The sequence below is a fragment of the Diaphorina citri genome, unplaced genomic scaffold (genome assembly GCF_000475195.1).
Source record: "Diaphorina citri unplaced genomic scaffold, Diaci psyllid genome assembly version 1.1 scaffold2208, whole genome shotgun sequence".
NCBI classification, from domain to species: domain Eukaryota; kingdom Metazoa; phylum Arthropoda; class Insecta; order Hemiptera; family Psyllidae; genus Diaphorina; species Diaphorina citri.
The window spans coordinates 567-18331 of record NW_007379633.1 but is presented as its reverse complement, the minus strand read 5'-3'; the positions used below and the strand labels follow the sequence as shown (position 1 = coordinate 18331).

At 38.9% G+C, this 17765-nt stretch overlaps 1 protein-coding gene and 1 long non-coding RNA gene across 2 annotated transcripts; both read right to left on the bottom strand.

Annotated features, from left to right (window-relative positions):
- Positions 1-5512: 5512 nt before the first annotated feature.
- LOC113471261 lies at positions 5513-6877 on the bottom strand. Its single transcript, XR_003394027.1, has 2 exons — positions 6715-6877; positions 5513-6527 (listed from the first exon to the last, which is right to left on the bottom strand). It is a non-coding gene; the product is annotated as an uncharacterized LOC113471261 (long non-coding RNA).
- Positions 6878-10123: 3246 nt separating this feature from the next.
- LOC103518489 lies at positions 10124-17069 on the bottom strand (the record flags this gene model as incomplete). The annotated part of the gene is made up of 7 exons (XM_026830269.1): positions 10124-10165; positions 12677-12779; positions 13120-13380; positions 13790-13910; positions 14047-14175; positions 14487-14747; positions 16909-17069. Coding segments are annotated over 7 exons (1078 nt in total), but the record flags the coding sequence as incomplete, so codon positions are not given.
- Positions 17070-17765: the final 696 nt, after the last annotated feature.

The following is a 17765-nucleotide window of genomic DNA, read 5'->3' as shown; positions in this document are numbered from 1 at the left end:
CCAATTTTGGCTCATTTCGGGACTGTCTGATTTCGCGCTCGTTCAATTACCTGTCAAAGGTTGGGAACAGATTGAAGTGTATGATCGAGCTGGGATCTTCACTCGTCCGATCTGTCTGCTGTTCGTCTCTCAACTGAGCGATGAGTACATTGAGCTCGTCCTTGTATCCTGTATTGCCCGCCACGTCAAATGTGTCCTCACAACCATCCGGGTCTGTCTGGAGAGGTTTGCCGTTCTCGTAGCTAAAAGAAAAAGTTCATAGTCAATAACATCTACATACACATAAATATACGACCTGTTAATACGTGTAAAAGGATTGGTGACCATCTGGATTATCGGATTTTTTCGGCCCACTCAGACTGTTGATGTGAGGAGGCGGGTAGCTTATTGCAATCGAGGCTAAAAATGGTACCTAAAACTGGACTCAAACTAGTGACAGTCTGATCTAGTCAACTTAGAGATGGAAGTTGAATAATGTATGGCACATTGCATACTTAACATTTTTTCAAGGCGTTCATAAAAAATATATTTTTTTTTTTTAATTTGAAACTGAACTTCTCTCTCACCCTCCATTTTTATCTACCTACTTCATCCCACGTCCTACTCACCTCTCTTTCCGTTTCCGTCTATTTGTCTCCTTTCTTTCTCTCCCTCCTTGCCTACCCTTTCTATTTTCGTTTTTTCCAAAAGCCTATTTCTTTCTATCTAACTTTCTCTTCTCTCTCCCCCCTTCTCTATTCGTTTCTTCCTACCTCTTCCCTCCTTATTTCTCATTCTCATATTTGCTACATATTTGTTTACATACTTACATATTAGCTCCCAGATCTGTACCCCTCCTGCCCCTGAGTTCTGTGCTGCCTATTTCTGGGGCTAAGGCATAGGAGCCACCACTAGGGAAGTTGAGCAGATCTACAATGGTACCGTCCGCCTGGTACACTCGGGTAGTGCCCAGAGAGAGGGAGACGGAGAGGGAGAGGTAGAGAGAGAGAGGGAGAGAGAGAGAGGGAGGGAGAGAGAGAGAGGGAGAGAGAGAGAGGGAGGGAGAGAGAGAGGGAGGGAGAGAGAGAGAGGATAAATGGGATAAATGGGAAAACGAAAATGATACGAGAAGACTAGATAAGAATGATAAAATAGTGGAAAAAATATGGGAGAAAGGAGAGTGCTGGAAGATAGAAGATGTGGAGGAAAATGTAATAATGATAAGAATGATTAAGGTAGATGAGAGAAATAGAAAGGGAGGGAGAGAAGAGAAAGATAAGGGAGAAGAGACGGAGAAGAAGAAGAATTAGGAAGAGGAGGAGGAGAAGAAGAAGGAAGAAGAGGAGGAGGAGAAGAAGGATGAAGAGGAGGAATATAAGAAGAGTGAGGAGAAGAAGATTAGAAGAAGGAAGAAGAGGAAGAAGGAGGAGGAGAAGAAGAAGGAAGAAGTGGAGGAGAAGAAGAAGAAGGAGGAGAAAGAGAACAAGAAGAAAGAAGAAGAGTTGAAGGAGGGAGACGAAAAGGAGATAAAGAAAAGAGAACGGAAAACGGATGTGCTAGCTATCATCATTGCATAATGTGAAATTTTCATTTTTTGCTCAGTTTCATCCTTTCACTGCCTCTCCTCCCTCTCCTCTTTTCTCCCTCCCTCATCTCTCTCTCCTCTTCTCTCTCTCTGTTTCTCTCACTCGTTTCTCCCTCTGTCATTTCCTTTTTACACTCGTGTTTTTTATTATTGTTATTATTTCGTTTATCTCCTAATGGTAATGGCGGTAAGTTTGGAATAACGACGGTCTCCGTTTGTTAACGTCTTTCTGCCCGGCTCCTCTGAATGAACGAACATGTAGAATTGTAGATTAAAAGGTGTGTTCACACATAGTCGACCAGCCGTCGATCGACGTGTGGACACACCTTGAGAGAGAACTGTTTTCTTGGATTTTATTGATAAATCTTATTGAGGTTATTCGCCCCTACACGTAATTTTCAGACTGGGCTTTTAATACATAATCAAGGTTTAACTGTAGAGCATTTTAATCCTACCCTATAAACTCTCCTATTTTTCGTCCTCGTATTTTTTAAAAAGAAAATCTCTCCTATTTCTCGTCCTTTTGATAGGTAACATGTACATTTTTTTTTTCAAACACACAAATTTTTATATCTCCGAAGGTACAGAAAGAAAACAACATAAAAACACACCAGCTTCCCTACTCCTCCTTGATCTTCAGGGCCTCTCACTGGGGGGTTTCATTCGGCCCCATTGCTGGGCCCGGACTTCTCGGACGGGACCCAAAAGGGGTCATAGACTTTGCGGAAGGAGCCGAAATCAGGAGCTATTATTTCCCCCCAAAAAAGGAAAATAAAACATAACTACTTAGCATAATGGAACAACTTGTTCTAGGCTGACAGTCTGAATCTAAATAAAGCATATAACTTATACCTAATACGAATGACAGGTGCTAGTAAAGTTAGCCCCATTTGAGTTAGCACCGCGGGGCCCGGATAGGCTATACCTACTCGGCCCTGATCGTCTCTCTATTTCTGTGTTGCCAGAATAATAATTTTGGCGCCAAGAGGATAGGAAAAATGTCTTTTGTTCCTCGAGAGTAAGTAGGACGCCTTTCATAAATGGGACAGAGAGAGCGAGAGAGAAAGGAAAGTGTAGTGGTATGGTGGGATGCACAAGTTTATGATGTATGGGTATGTATTTTTTATGAATGCCTTGATTTTGAATGAGTTATGCAATGTGCCTTACTTCGTCATACATTTTGACATAAAGCTTTGGCTCGAAGGTACGTTAGCTAAAAGCTAAGCTAATGCATAATAGTACCTACGTACACAAAAAATAGTCATCCAGGATTTACAAATACACAAAGCCCCTAACCATCATAAATCAAGTGGAAATATTGGTCACATCACTCACTCATTTGTTTTTGACTTCAATTTTTTACGAGGAAAAAAAAAAATCCAAATCTTGGTGTAGGTTCACCTACAGTCCTACACCAAGCTCAATGTATTAAAGGTGGTTCATAAGAAACCGGTAGTAAATCCATCAGTATATGAACAAACCATTTTGCCCTACAACGCTTCTTAATTTCTCAAACATCCTTGAAAAGGGTACATAGATTACATATGTACATACATACCTACCATTGAAAATTTGAAATGAAATTTTATTAGCTTTCTGGTTAACAAAACACAATAGGTGCCTACCTGCCTACCCTATTGTATGGTACCTAGGTAGGTAATGTTTGTTTTCCCTAATTCCTTCTTCTTCCGTTTTCCTTTACCCTATCCTTTTTCTTTTAAAACGAAGGCTGTCGATTATGATATTTTTGTGTCTGCTTTCAAAGTTATGGTTTAGCTGTCTGGTAGCTTTCTTTTCCACGGTTAGACAAGTAAATATTGATGGCTGATGGGTCAACCAAAGGTGTCTAATTGTATAGGTAAAGGTAAACAGACAGGTGAACGAACGAACCAGTGCGTGTGTGTGTGTGAGAGAGAGAGAGACGGAGAGATTGAGAGAGAGAGGGAGAGAGACAGACAGAGAGAGAGAGAGAGCGAGAGAGAGAAGAAAAGAGTTAGGAAGCGACTAAAGAGAGAAAAACTTTCACATTTTCGCACTCAGAACTTCGAAACACCGAAAAGTTTCACAGCGTTTAATTTCCCTCAACTAATTAGAAAGTCACTCCCAACTTTATGAAACATACACGCAAACTTGAACGTTAATAAGGATAGGGTGCTTGAAAATTTGTAAAATAGAAGGAAAAATTTTGTAAAGTCGTAGGAAAATATTGTAAACCTATTAAAATATTTATGAACAAGCTGGGCCCGTCCCTCCGGGAATTTTTTAGCCCGTAATTGATTCGATCGTGGTTAAAGAAAATCAGCACCTTTGCACCTACCTAATTGTTTAATATTCAGTTTATTATAATAAAGGAAGGACGGACTAAAAAGGATAGGAAAAATGTCTTTTGTTCCTCGAGAGTAAGTAGGACGCCTTTCATAAATGGGACAGAGAGAGCGAGAGAGAAAGGAAAGTGAAGTGGTATGGTGGGATGCCCAAGTCTATGATGTATGGGTATGTATTTTTTATGAATGCCTTGATTTTGAACGAGTTATGCAATGTGCCTTACTTCGTCATACATTTTGACATAAAGCTTTGGCTCGAAGGTACGTTAGCTAAAAGCTAAGCTAATGCATAATACCTAGTACCTACGTACACAAAAAATAGTCATCCAGGTAGCACATATAAATAAAGTACTTATGAAGTACCTTCCTCTACAACAGGGATTTCCAACTTCCATGTGTATGCGGGCCACATGCTACATTGCAGGTACTTCGCAGGCCACATACACAGGGGAGCAGCCCATATCCAGGATTTTCTTGAGGGGATTTGGGTGGATGTAAAAGAGCAAAAATCAAGCCAGAGGGGGCCCAGCTTCGTGGGCTACAAAAATGGTCTAGCGGGCCACATATTGCCCGCAGGCCGCAAGTTGGAAATCCCTGCTCTACAACTTACACCAGTGCTATTAGTTACGAGTGGAGTATGGAAGAACTTCTTAAAGTTTAGTAATAGTAATAGTTTAGTATTTAGAAATAGTATTGTATTTTATTGGGTCACGAGGAGCCATTAGCCCCGCCTTACATTAATTTTCACACACGCTACTCCGCTAGTGAGAAGTTGAATTACACGTAAACAATTTGCTCCTATCTTCCTAAAGACACGTACATAATATGCCTATTGCCTATGCCCTATACGTATGTGGAAATGTGTATGAGCTACCTATTTTGAAAACACTAGTGATAATGTACGTATACTAAGATACTCTATGTATGTACCTACATTAAGTGTGTCTTGTAAAGTTACAAGTTGGGAAAATTCACACAAGTATAACTTGTACAACGGCACACACATGCTGAAAAAGTTCCAAGTTAACCCCTTCAACCCTTCATAACTTTTTTTTTTACTTTTTAAGCATGTAAAATAGAAAGCTATTGACACAAAAAATAATAAGGACTTTTTCGTCCTTTGTCCGCAATACCTACCTATATCTAGTTGTATCTGTGAAACCTACATGAAAATGAAACCAATATGTCACACAATAGTGTCAATAGGTTGCCGGGGGTTTTGTGTGACAGCAACTAGATACGAGTACGACATAGCCTTTGTCCCTTATTCAACGTCATCTTTTTCCCTTTAAATTTTCATTCGATATGTACAGGGGCGGATTAACCACATGGCAAGATGGGCTGCACAGGGCCGGATTAACCATATGGCAAGATCGGCAGAAGGCCTGAGTCTCGCGCTTTTCGAGAGGGACTTTAAGCGAGATATTTTCGAGCAAGGAAAACCAAACCGTCTGGATTATGTGCTGCAATTCTAGAAAAATTTCGCCTGCGGCGCAAAAATTCCTCTGCCTCTTTCATATGCCCATACCAATAATATTACACAACAGTATTCATTTGCAATCAATGCAGTAGTCAAATTAATAAAAATAAATATGATTTATGAACCGTTTTCATTATTTTAAAATCCTCTAAGATGTCATACCTACTTTAAGTAGAAAGTAAAAATTTCGCCTGCGGCGCAATATTTCTTTTATTTTACTGTTACCTACCGGAGGACCCTGGAAAACGTCTGGGGCCCCGCGGGGGCTTTACATACGGCACTGAATATTATGTATAATACATATGTACGTACTTTGATGGTATCCTCTTTCTCTCTCCCACACAGTTTGGTATTATGCTCTTTCTCTCTTCCTATTCAATCTGACATGTTTACACACATGGTACCCGTATAATGAGGAAGAAAGAGAGAGAGAGGGGAGGGAGGCAGAGGGAGGGGGACAGAGAGAGGGAGGGGTAGAGACTCAACAGGGGGACACTTTTATAAATTAAAAAAATATCGATTTTCATGCAATAATAATACAAAAGTTGCCATTTGATGAGTTATGCTCTCTCTCTCTCTCTCTCTCTCTCATATCAGTCTTTCTGTACACATGTTAATACATTATGTAACTATTTTCCTTCCATTCAATTAACCTTTGAGGGAATGTAAAGATTGTAAAAGGTTGAAATTATCAAAGAGACGATATTATTATTAGGTACATGACGATATTACAATATTAACAGGTGTTCCGCTTACAAAATCAAGAATAAGTAGGTACATATAGGTCTGTACGTATCTAAGTATGTAAATTTTGACCCTAGCTTTTTCTCTACCCGAGTGGCTGTGTGATATTAAGGTGTGTCCAAACATAGTCGACCGGCCATCGATTGACGAGGTGAATCTGTGTTGTCGAGGCAGTGTGGACAGTTCCAGTCGATGTCAATCGACGGCCGTAGACTATGTGTGGACATAGCTTTAAAGATAAAAGTACATCTTCTCCTTTTTTTTTTAGTAGTTCATGGGTCAACTTTATACTTCTCTAAAGAGACCATATTAAATTAGATATCCCATTAAGATACACGGGGCATCCCCAAGGGTTTGTTTAAACTTTATTCCGAACTTGTAGCAAAGTATAACTTTTCCTTATACTATACTATACCTGTCTGTTCCCATAGAAGAACTTATCCAAACCTGGTCGAGGTTGATATTGTTTGGTATACACTTCGACCCTCGTGGGAATCGAACTCGCGAGCTTGCAAGCTAACTAGCCTGTTTTTTTCCACAAATTGCTTTCTTCAGCTTCTTTTACATCCATTTAGTTCGCAATTTCTGGACCTATACTATACTAATGTACCTACATACGTTCTAATGTACCTATAGGTATATCTGTTGTAGTGTTGTATTTTATAAGTTCACTTTTTTTTCCTGTTTCAAAGTTGTGTGACGAACACGCTAGACTTTTTCGCGTCTTTCCTCAAGACGTGTGGGTAGATAAGTGATGTGTGATGTGTTAAATTTTTTTTTTAAAGCCGTAATAAACGTAAAAAGGCAATATAAAAGTTTTCCTATCTAATATGTGAGTGAGCATCGTCTATTGTGATATGATGGAGAAAAGGTCAAGGAATTTTACTTTATGGTTTGGAGAGGATGGGGTGGACAGAGAGAGAGGGAAAGAGAGAGAAAGCGAAGGAGAGAGAGGGAGGGAGAAAGAGAGGAAGACAGAGAGAAAGAGAGAGAGAGAGAGAGAGAGAGAGAGAGAGAGAGAGAGAGAGAGAGAGAGAGAGAGAGAGAGAGAGAGAGAGAGAAAGAACGAGATGAGAGACGTTAAGAGTGAGGGGGTAAAGGGTTTGAAAAAACTATTTTCTTGATATATTGCTCAGACGAAAAAAGTAGAATAGAGGAAGCGATAGATTGTAATGAAGTTTTGAGCAATAATGTACGTGCTCTCTTTATTTATTTTTATTGAGAAGTACGAGCAAGAATTTCTCGTGCGTATTAGTTAGAATATATCGAGCTTTATGGAATAATAATAACCTGGAGAAATGAAAAAGTTGCTTTAATGAAAAAGTTGCTACCTATCTTTTCAAAAGATTCCATGTGTTTTGTAAGCCCAAGGTTGCGGGTTCGTTTTCCGTCCGGGGCGTATTTTATCCGAAACTGACAAGGTTAGGTCGTTCTCGGAACGGCTGGCTTTCTCCTATCCTGTGTTCCTTCTTGCTTCAATTTCGGGATGATAAGACCTTCCCCCTAAAAAAGACTTTCCCCCTATCAAACCTAAAAAAAAAAAAAATCCATCGTTTTCATCATTATAATTTTAATTTTTTCCATTTTTCAGTCCACAGAAAAGAGCATGAATAGGAATTCTTTTTTCATATCCCACTCACTCTTTAGCTCTATTTACATATCGCTAGCTTAATATATTACACACTTCATTTATCTTTCATTAGGTACCTCTTCACTAGACAATTTTGCATTGGAATGAGATTAATATTTTCATCCTGACAAATTCTTCCTACCATGCCTCCGATGGTATGCATCTTCCTTCACTTCCTTAATTTTCCTTCATTAAGGATTAATTTAATTTCGTGCTCAACTCTCTGTTTTGTTTTATTAATGTTTCCCCCCTCTTTTTGCTCGTCTTTAGAGTTTAGAGTAGAAGGACTTTTAGCTTTAGCTGACAGTGTAAGAGTACCTATTTCAAATTAATTAAATAATGTACCTTCATCGTCTTCTGTTCATTTGCCTTTTCCTGTGTTCAGACGGGATTGGCGTTTTTCGGCAGCCTCTCAGCCAGCCGTTCCGAGAACGAACCTCATCTATTTGGGATAAAATCCATCCCGGGTGGGAATCGAACTCACGACCTAGCGCTTAGAAGGAAAACGTGCTTCTCTCCAAACCAACTAGGCTGGCCAGAGATAAAAAGAGCCATAGGCTCGAAAATTATAATAGGAGTAAGTTTTAAAATAAATAATACCTACATAATAGTTATAAAATAAAATAAAAACATCAACAGGTGCCGCTGTCAAATGAATGAAAAGAAAGGACACGGAACAAATTTACGAGCAACAAAGGACAAACCCACACCCCTTTATTTCTACATTTTAATATTATTTATTTATGGTATTACTAGGTACCTATTATATTAATAATTCATCTAAAATAATACCATGAAGTATTAGAAACGAAACTTTTTCATACCTGCCTTACTGATTTTTGGACAGGAGGTCGAGCTCAATCTTGTCCAGTGCAATATTTTGTAAAAATTCCATCGAATGGGGGAAAATCGATTTAAAAAATTTATCAATTAAAAAAAAATAAAAAAAAAAAAATAACAATAATAAAATGATAAAAACTCACCCTGTTTCGCCTTTTCGTTTTTGATTTTCTGCGCCGACAGTCGCTGATTGAGGATGTAAACCATCTCGCCTCCGAGGTTCAAAAAGAGGAGCGGCAGAATGTGACTCGACATGACGAAAGTCGAACTGTGACTGAGGAACGTTCTGGCGAGACGGTCGCTGCCAGTGTCCACTGAAGATAGCATTTTTTTCAGCTGCTTTTTCACGTTCTTTTTCTTTTTTCACGTTCCTTATTTTGTGTTTTTTGTCTGCTCGCGGGGCGAAGGTTGTAAGTTGTGTTAATTTTCTTTCAAGTTGCTATGGAGATGGGGAAAGCACAAACACTTGCTTACCGGGCGCGGAGGGTGCGAGGTGCAGGTTTTTACTTTCTTTATCCTAATAGTAAAAGGACTATTGCCAGCCTAGTTAGCTTAGTTGGTAGCGCGTCTGCCTTGTAAGCACTAGGCCGCGGGTTCGATTCCCGCCCGGGGCGGATTTTATCCTGATGGGATAATGTTCGTTCTCGGAACGGCTGGCTTTCTCCTATCCTGTCTTTCCTTCTCTCTTCGATTTTGGGACGATAAGACCATAGCAGTTACAGTTCCCTCTGTCAAACCTCTTAAAAATAAAAAAAGGACTATTAGGAGTACCTATAGTATGGAATGGATATTTTGTTATTTTTCTTCCAAGGGTCTTGGGATGGATTAGGATTAGATTCAAGTCCAAGGTGAATTTCATATTTACAAATACACAAAGTCCCTAACCATCATAAATCAAGTGGAAATATTGGATTGGTCACACTCACTCATTTGTATTTTGACTTCAATTTTTTAGGAGAAAAAAAATCCAAATCTTGGTGTAGGTTCACCTACAGTCCTACACCAAGCTCAATAGTATTAAAGGTGGTTCATAAGAAACCGGTAGTAAATCCATCAGTATATGAACAAACCATTTTGCCCTACAACCGCTAGAACGTTTCTTAATTTCTCGAACATCCTTGAATATGTTTCAAAGTTGTGTGACGAACACGCTAGACTTTTTCGCGTCTTTCCTCAAGACGTGTGGGTAGATAAGTGATGTGTTAATTTTTATAATGTCTACGAAAATATAGATGGTTAGGTAGGTTTAGAAAGTAGGTACATATCACTTACTCTTAGTTGCGTTAGGTACTTATTTTTTGGACTTTATCCAAAAATTTATAATATCTGGTGATAAATTATCTTGTTTTCATTAGATTTTTAGTTCCATGAGATGATTTTTCATTTTTATTTTACGTTTGTAGTTCGTATTTGTCTACAAGTTAGGTAGATAGGTACCTACCTACACTGTTTTATTAAAACACGACAGCAAAGTTCAAACAGGAACTTTTCTTTAGAAATATGAGATAGTTATTTGGGGAGCTATTTTTCATTATTATTTTTCACTCCAAATGGATAGCATTAGTCCGCTGGTCATAAAACAACTGAAACATAAATCACCGACCTTTTTATACTTTGGGGATAAAAATGAAAAAGACAAACAAACAAGATGATTACTACTTAATATTAGTTCCTTTCTTTGCTGAAATTTCATTTTTTTTATTTTCAACATAAATAGAAAATTGGTTGCCATGGAGATTTAACCCGTAAAAAACATCGTCAAAAGCTTCGGAGTTAAAAATATCACATTCATCTAACTGCTGTTTCTTTTGTGTACTAAGGATTTATGGATAATATGTAGTTTGGATTCGATAGTTTCAGTTTGAGTAGTTTTTTACTGTGGGTCTTTTCCTATTGGGTCAACAACAGGTTAATGAAATTCTGTTTCTTATTTCCATTATTTTAAAACATTTCGATTTTTTGGTATATCCCTCATAAATAAAATTACCTTTTTTGTTCAGTACATTTGGTTTTCATTGTTAAATTTCCAGTTCAATTCTATTCCTTGTTCCCTGACTTTTCGACAGAAATGCCAATTTTTTTAGGAAAAAAAAAAAAAAAAAAAAAAAAAATCCAAATCTTGGTGTAGGTTCACCTACAGTCCTACACCAAGCTCAATGGTATTAAAGGTGGTTTATAAGAAACCGGTAGTAAATCCATTAGTATATGAACAAACCATTTTGTCCTACAACGTTTCTTAATTTCTCAAACATCCTTGAAAAGGGTACATAGATTACATAGTACCTACATACATACCTACCATTGAAAATTTGAAATGGAATTTTATTAGCTTTCTGGTTAACAAAACACAATAGGTGCCTACCTGCCTATCCTATTGTACGGTACCTAGGTAGGTAATGTTTGTTTTTCCCACTGTACGGTACCTGTACCTAGGTAGGTAATGTTTGTTTTCCCTAATTCCTTCTTCTTCCGTTTTCCTTTAACCTATCCTTTTTCTTCTAAAACGAAGACTGTCGATTATGAAATGTTTGCTGTCTGCTTTCAAAGTTATGGTTTAGCTGTCTGGTGGAAAACCACTCCATGGTTAGACGAGTAAATATTAATGGCTGATGGGTCAACAAAAGGTGTCTAATTGTATAGGTAAAGGTAAACAGACAGGTGAACGAACGAACCAGTGTGTGAGTGTGTGTGAGAGAGAGAGAGAGAGGGAGAGAGAGACGGAGAGATTGAGAGAGAGAGAGAGGGAGAGAGACAGACAGAGAGAGAGAGAAAGAGCGAGAGAAAGAGAGAGAGGGAGAGAGAGAAGAAAAGAGTTAGGAAGCGACTAAATAGAGAAAAACTTTCACATTTTCGCACTCACAACTTCGAAACACCGAAAAGTTTCACAGCGTTTAATTTCCCTCAACTAATTAGAAAGTCACTCGCATAACGCAAGGTTGTAGATCGAATTCTTCAAAAATTTTGCCTGTGGCACTCTACTTTATTTTGCTCCTTTTAGCAGAGCTTCAATGTGGAGACAAAATGTGTTGGAGAGGATCTAAGAATTAGGTAGGTAACTTGAAAATTAATTCTTGACAAGCTACAGTTACATACTTTATGAAAAAATTGCCTGTGGCATAGTAGATTTTGAACTTTGATCAGGCTGCGTTTCTGAAAGGTGGAACAAAATTTTCAGAAAATTTGCCTTTGGCGCTATAATTTACATTCTGATTTTTGTGTGGTAAATTAGCTAAAAAAAAATGTCTAAACTTATGACGTTGCGCTTACTTGGGTGATGTTTCAAAGTCATAGAGCAGGAAAAACGAGGACCAACGGAATTTTTCTTTTTCTTCTAAGACTTCTAGATAGGTACCGAGATAAATCGATCTAAAAAATACCGGTAAATCGTGAAGTTTGACGTCACGGCATACGCTCCCGTAGGCGATGACGTCATAATTCATGACTCCCGCTTCGTTTGTTTGTGCGCAAGCGTTTCTGCGCATTTTGACGTGAAATCTGACTTTGAACTTTTTCATTAGAACGGAAAATAAAAATTGAATTTTCGACCTTTTACAGTTATTTTTTTCGGAGTTTTGACCTCAGATTTGGATTTTTCCCAACTTTTTACAAAGGAATCGACCATTTATTTATAATTTTTACCCATTTGCAACTGCTCCATTGCTAAGGTCTTATCGTTTCGAAAACGAAGAGGGGAGGAGGAGAGGACAGGAGAAAGCCAGCCGTTCCGAGAACGGACACTGTCTGTTTAGGATAAAGTTTGCCCCGAGCGGGAATCGAACAAGCGACCTAGAACTTGAAAGCCAAGGTACATGATTAATTAATACAATAAACTGACATAGTTAGATGTGGAATCAAGCTCTACACTTGAGAAAGGAATGTCTTTGATACATACATACATACATAAGCAAGGTCTTTTGCCGTACTTTTCAGAGTTTAAATTTCAACATATAAAATGTGTCCTAAAATGGGTATGCTCTTTGGAATTTTTAAATTGTTGAATCAAAAGGACTTTTTAGAGTTTTTAGTCGTATTTGAAAAGGATAAAAAAAAATTGACTAGTTATTTAAAAAAGTAGTGTAAAACAAAGGACTTACCTGAATAAAGTCCAAACACTTGGACGTCATACGGGCAAAGTTGTCTTTCTTCTTGATCTCATCAGCTATGATTTCACTAAACGACTTATCGGATCTTGATAACCTGGAATTCAAAACACGCACGTTAGCCTTTCAGTTTTTTAGACCGTCCTTCCTTTATTATTACAATAGTAATAAAAAGGTATAAGGGATGGACTATGGTATTCGCTTCGATGTCGTCTGTCTGTCACTCTGTCTGTTCCCATAGAAGAACTTATCCAAACCTGGTCGAGGTTGATATTGTTTGGTATACACTTCGACCCTCGTGGGAATCGAACTCACGAGCTTGCAAGCTAACTAGCCTGTTTTTTCCACAAATTGCTTTCTTCAGCTTCTTTTACATCCATTTAGTTCGCAATTTCTGGACTATCAACTTAACAAACCAGCCTGCCCAATCAACATACTCAGACGAACTCGACATTTTGGTCTCTCTCAAAATATCTTTGAGACTGGTGGGCGATGAAGCGTTGTGCTCTATAGACGCCCAGGGGGAAGACTGAGGAGGAGAGGTAACTGTGTTTCCCCACGCAGAGCTGGATGGTAGCGCGGAACTAGGAGTACTGCTCTCAGTGGGTTTACTGCTCAAATGATCCGCCAAGTCAGTCAGGTTGAGTTTACGATTGAATTTCTCGCCTCGCGAAGACCGGGATGGTTTTTTGGAGTCACTGAAAAAATGGGGAAGAAAATTGACGACTGTTACGAGGAAAAATATGAAGTAAAAAGAAAATGATAATACCAATAATAGTACTCATTTCTACTGCGCGAATAGGACTGAAATGTACCTGTAACCTGTACTCCAACAGAAGGCTAACACTAGGTATGTGATCAAATTCTCAAACTACTAATTAGTCCAGGAAAATTTCTTCACTAAATTAATATTGATGAAAAAATTCTATGTCTCAGCAGGGATTGAACCCACACCCTCCTGTTAACCAGGCGAGCTTCTTAGCTACTACACCACCGAACCAATTCATTAGCCTCTATCAACCAAAGAATTAATAAGTACCAGGAATAATCTTCCAGTGAGGGTGGGGGTGTCCAACTAAGTGTCAGTGCGGGCCCAGTGTTACTTACCTAGACCGCGGGCCACATTTAGCATCAGGAGATGTAGATAATCCCAAGGTAGGAAAGTGACTAGAATCTTCCAGTGAGGGAGGGGGTGTCCAACTAGTAGTAAGCGAGGGCCTAGAGTTAGGAGAGGACTACTTACCTAGACCGCGGGCCACATTTAGCATCAGGAGATGTAGATAATCCCAAGGTAGGAAAGTGACTAGAATCTTCCAGTGAGGGATGGGGTGTCCAACTAGTAGTCAGCGAGGGCCTAGAGTTAGGAGATGATGGAATGGCTATAGGAAGACTAGAAGGGTTGGTAACTTGTAGTTTGGTGAAGTTATGTTCGAGCTGCAGTAGGTCAGGACTTTCCTTGACAGCGTTCATTACTCTTAACTGAGCGTCAATACCTGAGAGTACACAAGATTATGGATGTTATGATGGATTATTGCAATTGAAAAATTGAAATGTGGGTAATTTTGTTTTTAAGTAATTTGTTCAACAGACGAAAAGGTTTCGTCAAAGTTGTGCCTACTTAGTTATTATTAGTCTCTTTGTTTGTTACACCATAAACTACAACTCTTAAACAGTTCAGTCCACTTTTCATGAAGTTTGAGAACAAAGTTGATTGAGGGCCTGACGAAAAACGCCGACCCCATCCGTACACGGGAAAAGGCGAAGAAACCCAAGAAACAAAAAAGGAGAAGAAAAAAAAGCTTACCTTTCTGCGTCTTGGTAATTTTGACCCACTTTTCGGCCGGGATTGAAGGTGTTCTGGTTTCATCTTTTGTAGGTTTAGGTGCCGGGGCTTCAGGTTCCTCCAGGGATACATTGACCCCATCTGTATCACTAAAGGAGTCGTTGTGCTTCACACCGGAGGATTCATCTTCACTTAGGGTACTTTTCCTACGTCTGCGGGTCCCGGGACGGGCGGGTTTCAGACGGGACTGTTTGGCACTCTCGCCTCCTAGGTCGGATGAGTCTGGGACAATAGAGCAAAATATGCATTTCGTTTAAAAAATAATAATAAATAAACAAAAAAATAAATAATAATAAGATTGTGCTTCATACGAGACTGAGATAACGAAGCAGAATATTTGGTTATAGAAAAAAGGTTTTACCTGTGAGATTTTGGGTAAAAAGAAAGACTTTTCGACAGAAATGCCAAGCTACTTTAGGGTTAACAAGTTTTTTCAAACTTGTCTATGTAATTTCATTTTAAACGATGTTCGTACTTGGAAGTAAATTCAATTGGAAAATAAGAGAGAAGTGCATGGGTGGGATGAATGGGAGGTATTGAAAACGTCAGCTTTACACATTATGGTAGCTTTTTCAAATCCAGACCATTTCTGTCCAACTCTTTCTTTATTAGGGCTGCATTGGATTTTTGCATTCGACATATTATATTTACAGAATCTTCGACAGTGATTTTTTCCCCAAGAGGTTTGTTAGAAAGAACTGTATAACAACGAAGGTCCTTTCGTCCCGAAATCGAAGAGATGAGGACAAGATAGGAAAAAACCAGCCGTTCCGATAACGAATATGTATTGCCTGTTTGGAATAAAGTTCGGTCCGGGAGGGAATCGAACCCAAACCAAGGCTGGCTAGAAGTCTGTAACTAAAACTTCAAGTTGTGATTCATGATGTGAAAATGACCCCCCCCCATAAAAGGGTGTTAGGAAATGTAGGTACTCAAATGAATAGAATACCTCAAGTGAAATAATAAAATAGAAATAATGTTGGAATAATCTTTGATACGGTGTTGTAAATGGTACGTTTCCCATTACAACAAATAACATAAAATCCGAGAATATATAAAAGATAAATAAGCAATTAAAATATACTTTACCCTATATTCCTATAACGATCAAAATAAATTACAATACTTGTACCACAGAGTCTTATTTTATGGCAGTTTTGTTAATAAAATCGGCAAAACGTTAGGTTTTGTGTTTTGATCTTCTGATTGTATAAAATAAAGTTTGGCATGGAAGTTCAGGAGGGAAGAATGTGTTCATAAGGACTAGAGGTAAAAGCTGGAGTACCTAATAATGATTAATTTCTATCCCAATATTTTTTAATTGATTTATTAATTACATATTATTACTATTATCAATTGCCCGAATTTAAAAATGGAAAACTTCATATAAAAAAGCATCAGATGCTGAAATCATTCAGTCTTATAAGGACGCTTCAGATTATGGTGCCAAGCGAACACCGGATTTGCTGAATTGCTGGGGGAAAAGTCCGTATTTCTAGTTAATTCTAACAAAGTCTCTAACTTTCTAGTAATACATTTACATGCATTTGTCTATCTATAGAGGTATCTAGTCACAGACGTAGGTATCATTTTTTTCAATATTACATAGGACTGTTTGCCAGATATGAAATGTGCAAAGTGTGAGAGAGCGGACTACTTTTTTCAGTGGACTACTGAATTAGTCAGAATATAAAATATGCAAGTAACTGAATTTCCAATGCCCTATACATATTAGGTACGAGTATCTATAAGGTGTTAGGATCTGAAACAGCGATTCAGTTTTCCACTAAAACGAGCAGTTCTTTTACCCAACTCACTCACTCTTTACACATCTCTGTACATAATTTTGATTCTTATTACCCCTCTGGTAAAAACAGTTTTAGCTAATTTTATCACATAGCTATTATAATTAATTTTCTAGCTAATCTCATCAGTTAGCTATCACTTCTCTCAATATTATCTCGGGCTATCACATGTCACAACTATCATAACATCTATTCATAATACATTGCCTAGCTAATTTTATCACATAGCTATTTCTGTCAATAGTCTCAATATTATCTAGGGCTCTGGATCTGTTTGCCAGATATCCACATAGGTTTGTCCATATGATTATTTACCACTCTGCTAATGGTCAGATGCTCCTCGAAGCTGTTGTCAACATTGTAGAAGAGTTTTAATTCTTGAATGGCTCGGTCCTCCAGCTGAAACAAAATAGAGAAGGTAGGTCAGAGGTTTGACCCCCCCCCCCCCCAGACAAATTGGCCTAATAAAATGACAATTCTGTACCTATTAGTTATGTATCCACTTGGGTTTCCATCTGGACAAAGGATAAAGACGACAGGAAAAGTGTGCGTCTGAATAAAGCTATAAAAACTTTTACCTTTCCAAGGGTTGGGGTGATTCTTGGCGATTTCCTGCACTCTCTTCTCCAAAGCGTACGCATGGGAGCAAGGCGTCACAACTCTATAATCTATATTGATCTTGGTCTTGTAGAAGTCCATCAGTTCTTTCATGAGAGGTTCACTCAGGCTCTCTAATGATCTGACGGGGAGAAAAACAACAACAATAAACCATAAACTACTTGAAATTAATAGACCTAATCTAATCAAATCAAATTTTAATTCACACTTTTGGATACAACGTTATAATTCACAATCTTTGGATACCGCGAACAAACTGCGGATACCGCGAATAACCCGCGATACAAACCGCGGATACCGCGAACAAATCGCATATTCCGCGAACCCGCATATTCCGCGAACCCGCAAATTCCGCGAACAATCCGCGGATACCGCGAACAATCCGTGAATACCGCGAACAACCCGCGGATACCGCGAACAATCCGCGGATACCGCGAACAATCCGCGGATACCGCGAACAACCCGCGGATACCGCGAACGATCCGTGAATACCGCGAATAAATCGCGGACAGCGCGAACAATCCGTGAATACCGCGAACAAATCGCAGATACCGCGAGCAATCTGTGAATACCGCTAACAAACTGCAGATACCGCGAACAACCCGCGATACAAACTGCGGATACCGCGAACAATCTGTGCATACCGCGAACCCGCAAATTCCGCGAACTAACTGCGGATATCGCGAACAAACCGCGGATACCGCGAACAACCCGCGGATACCGCGAACAACCCGCGGATACCACGAACAATCCGCGGATACCACGAACAATCCGTGGATACTGCGAACAATTCGTGGATACCGCGAACAATCCGTGA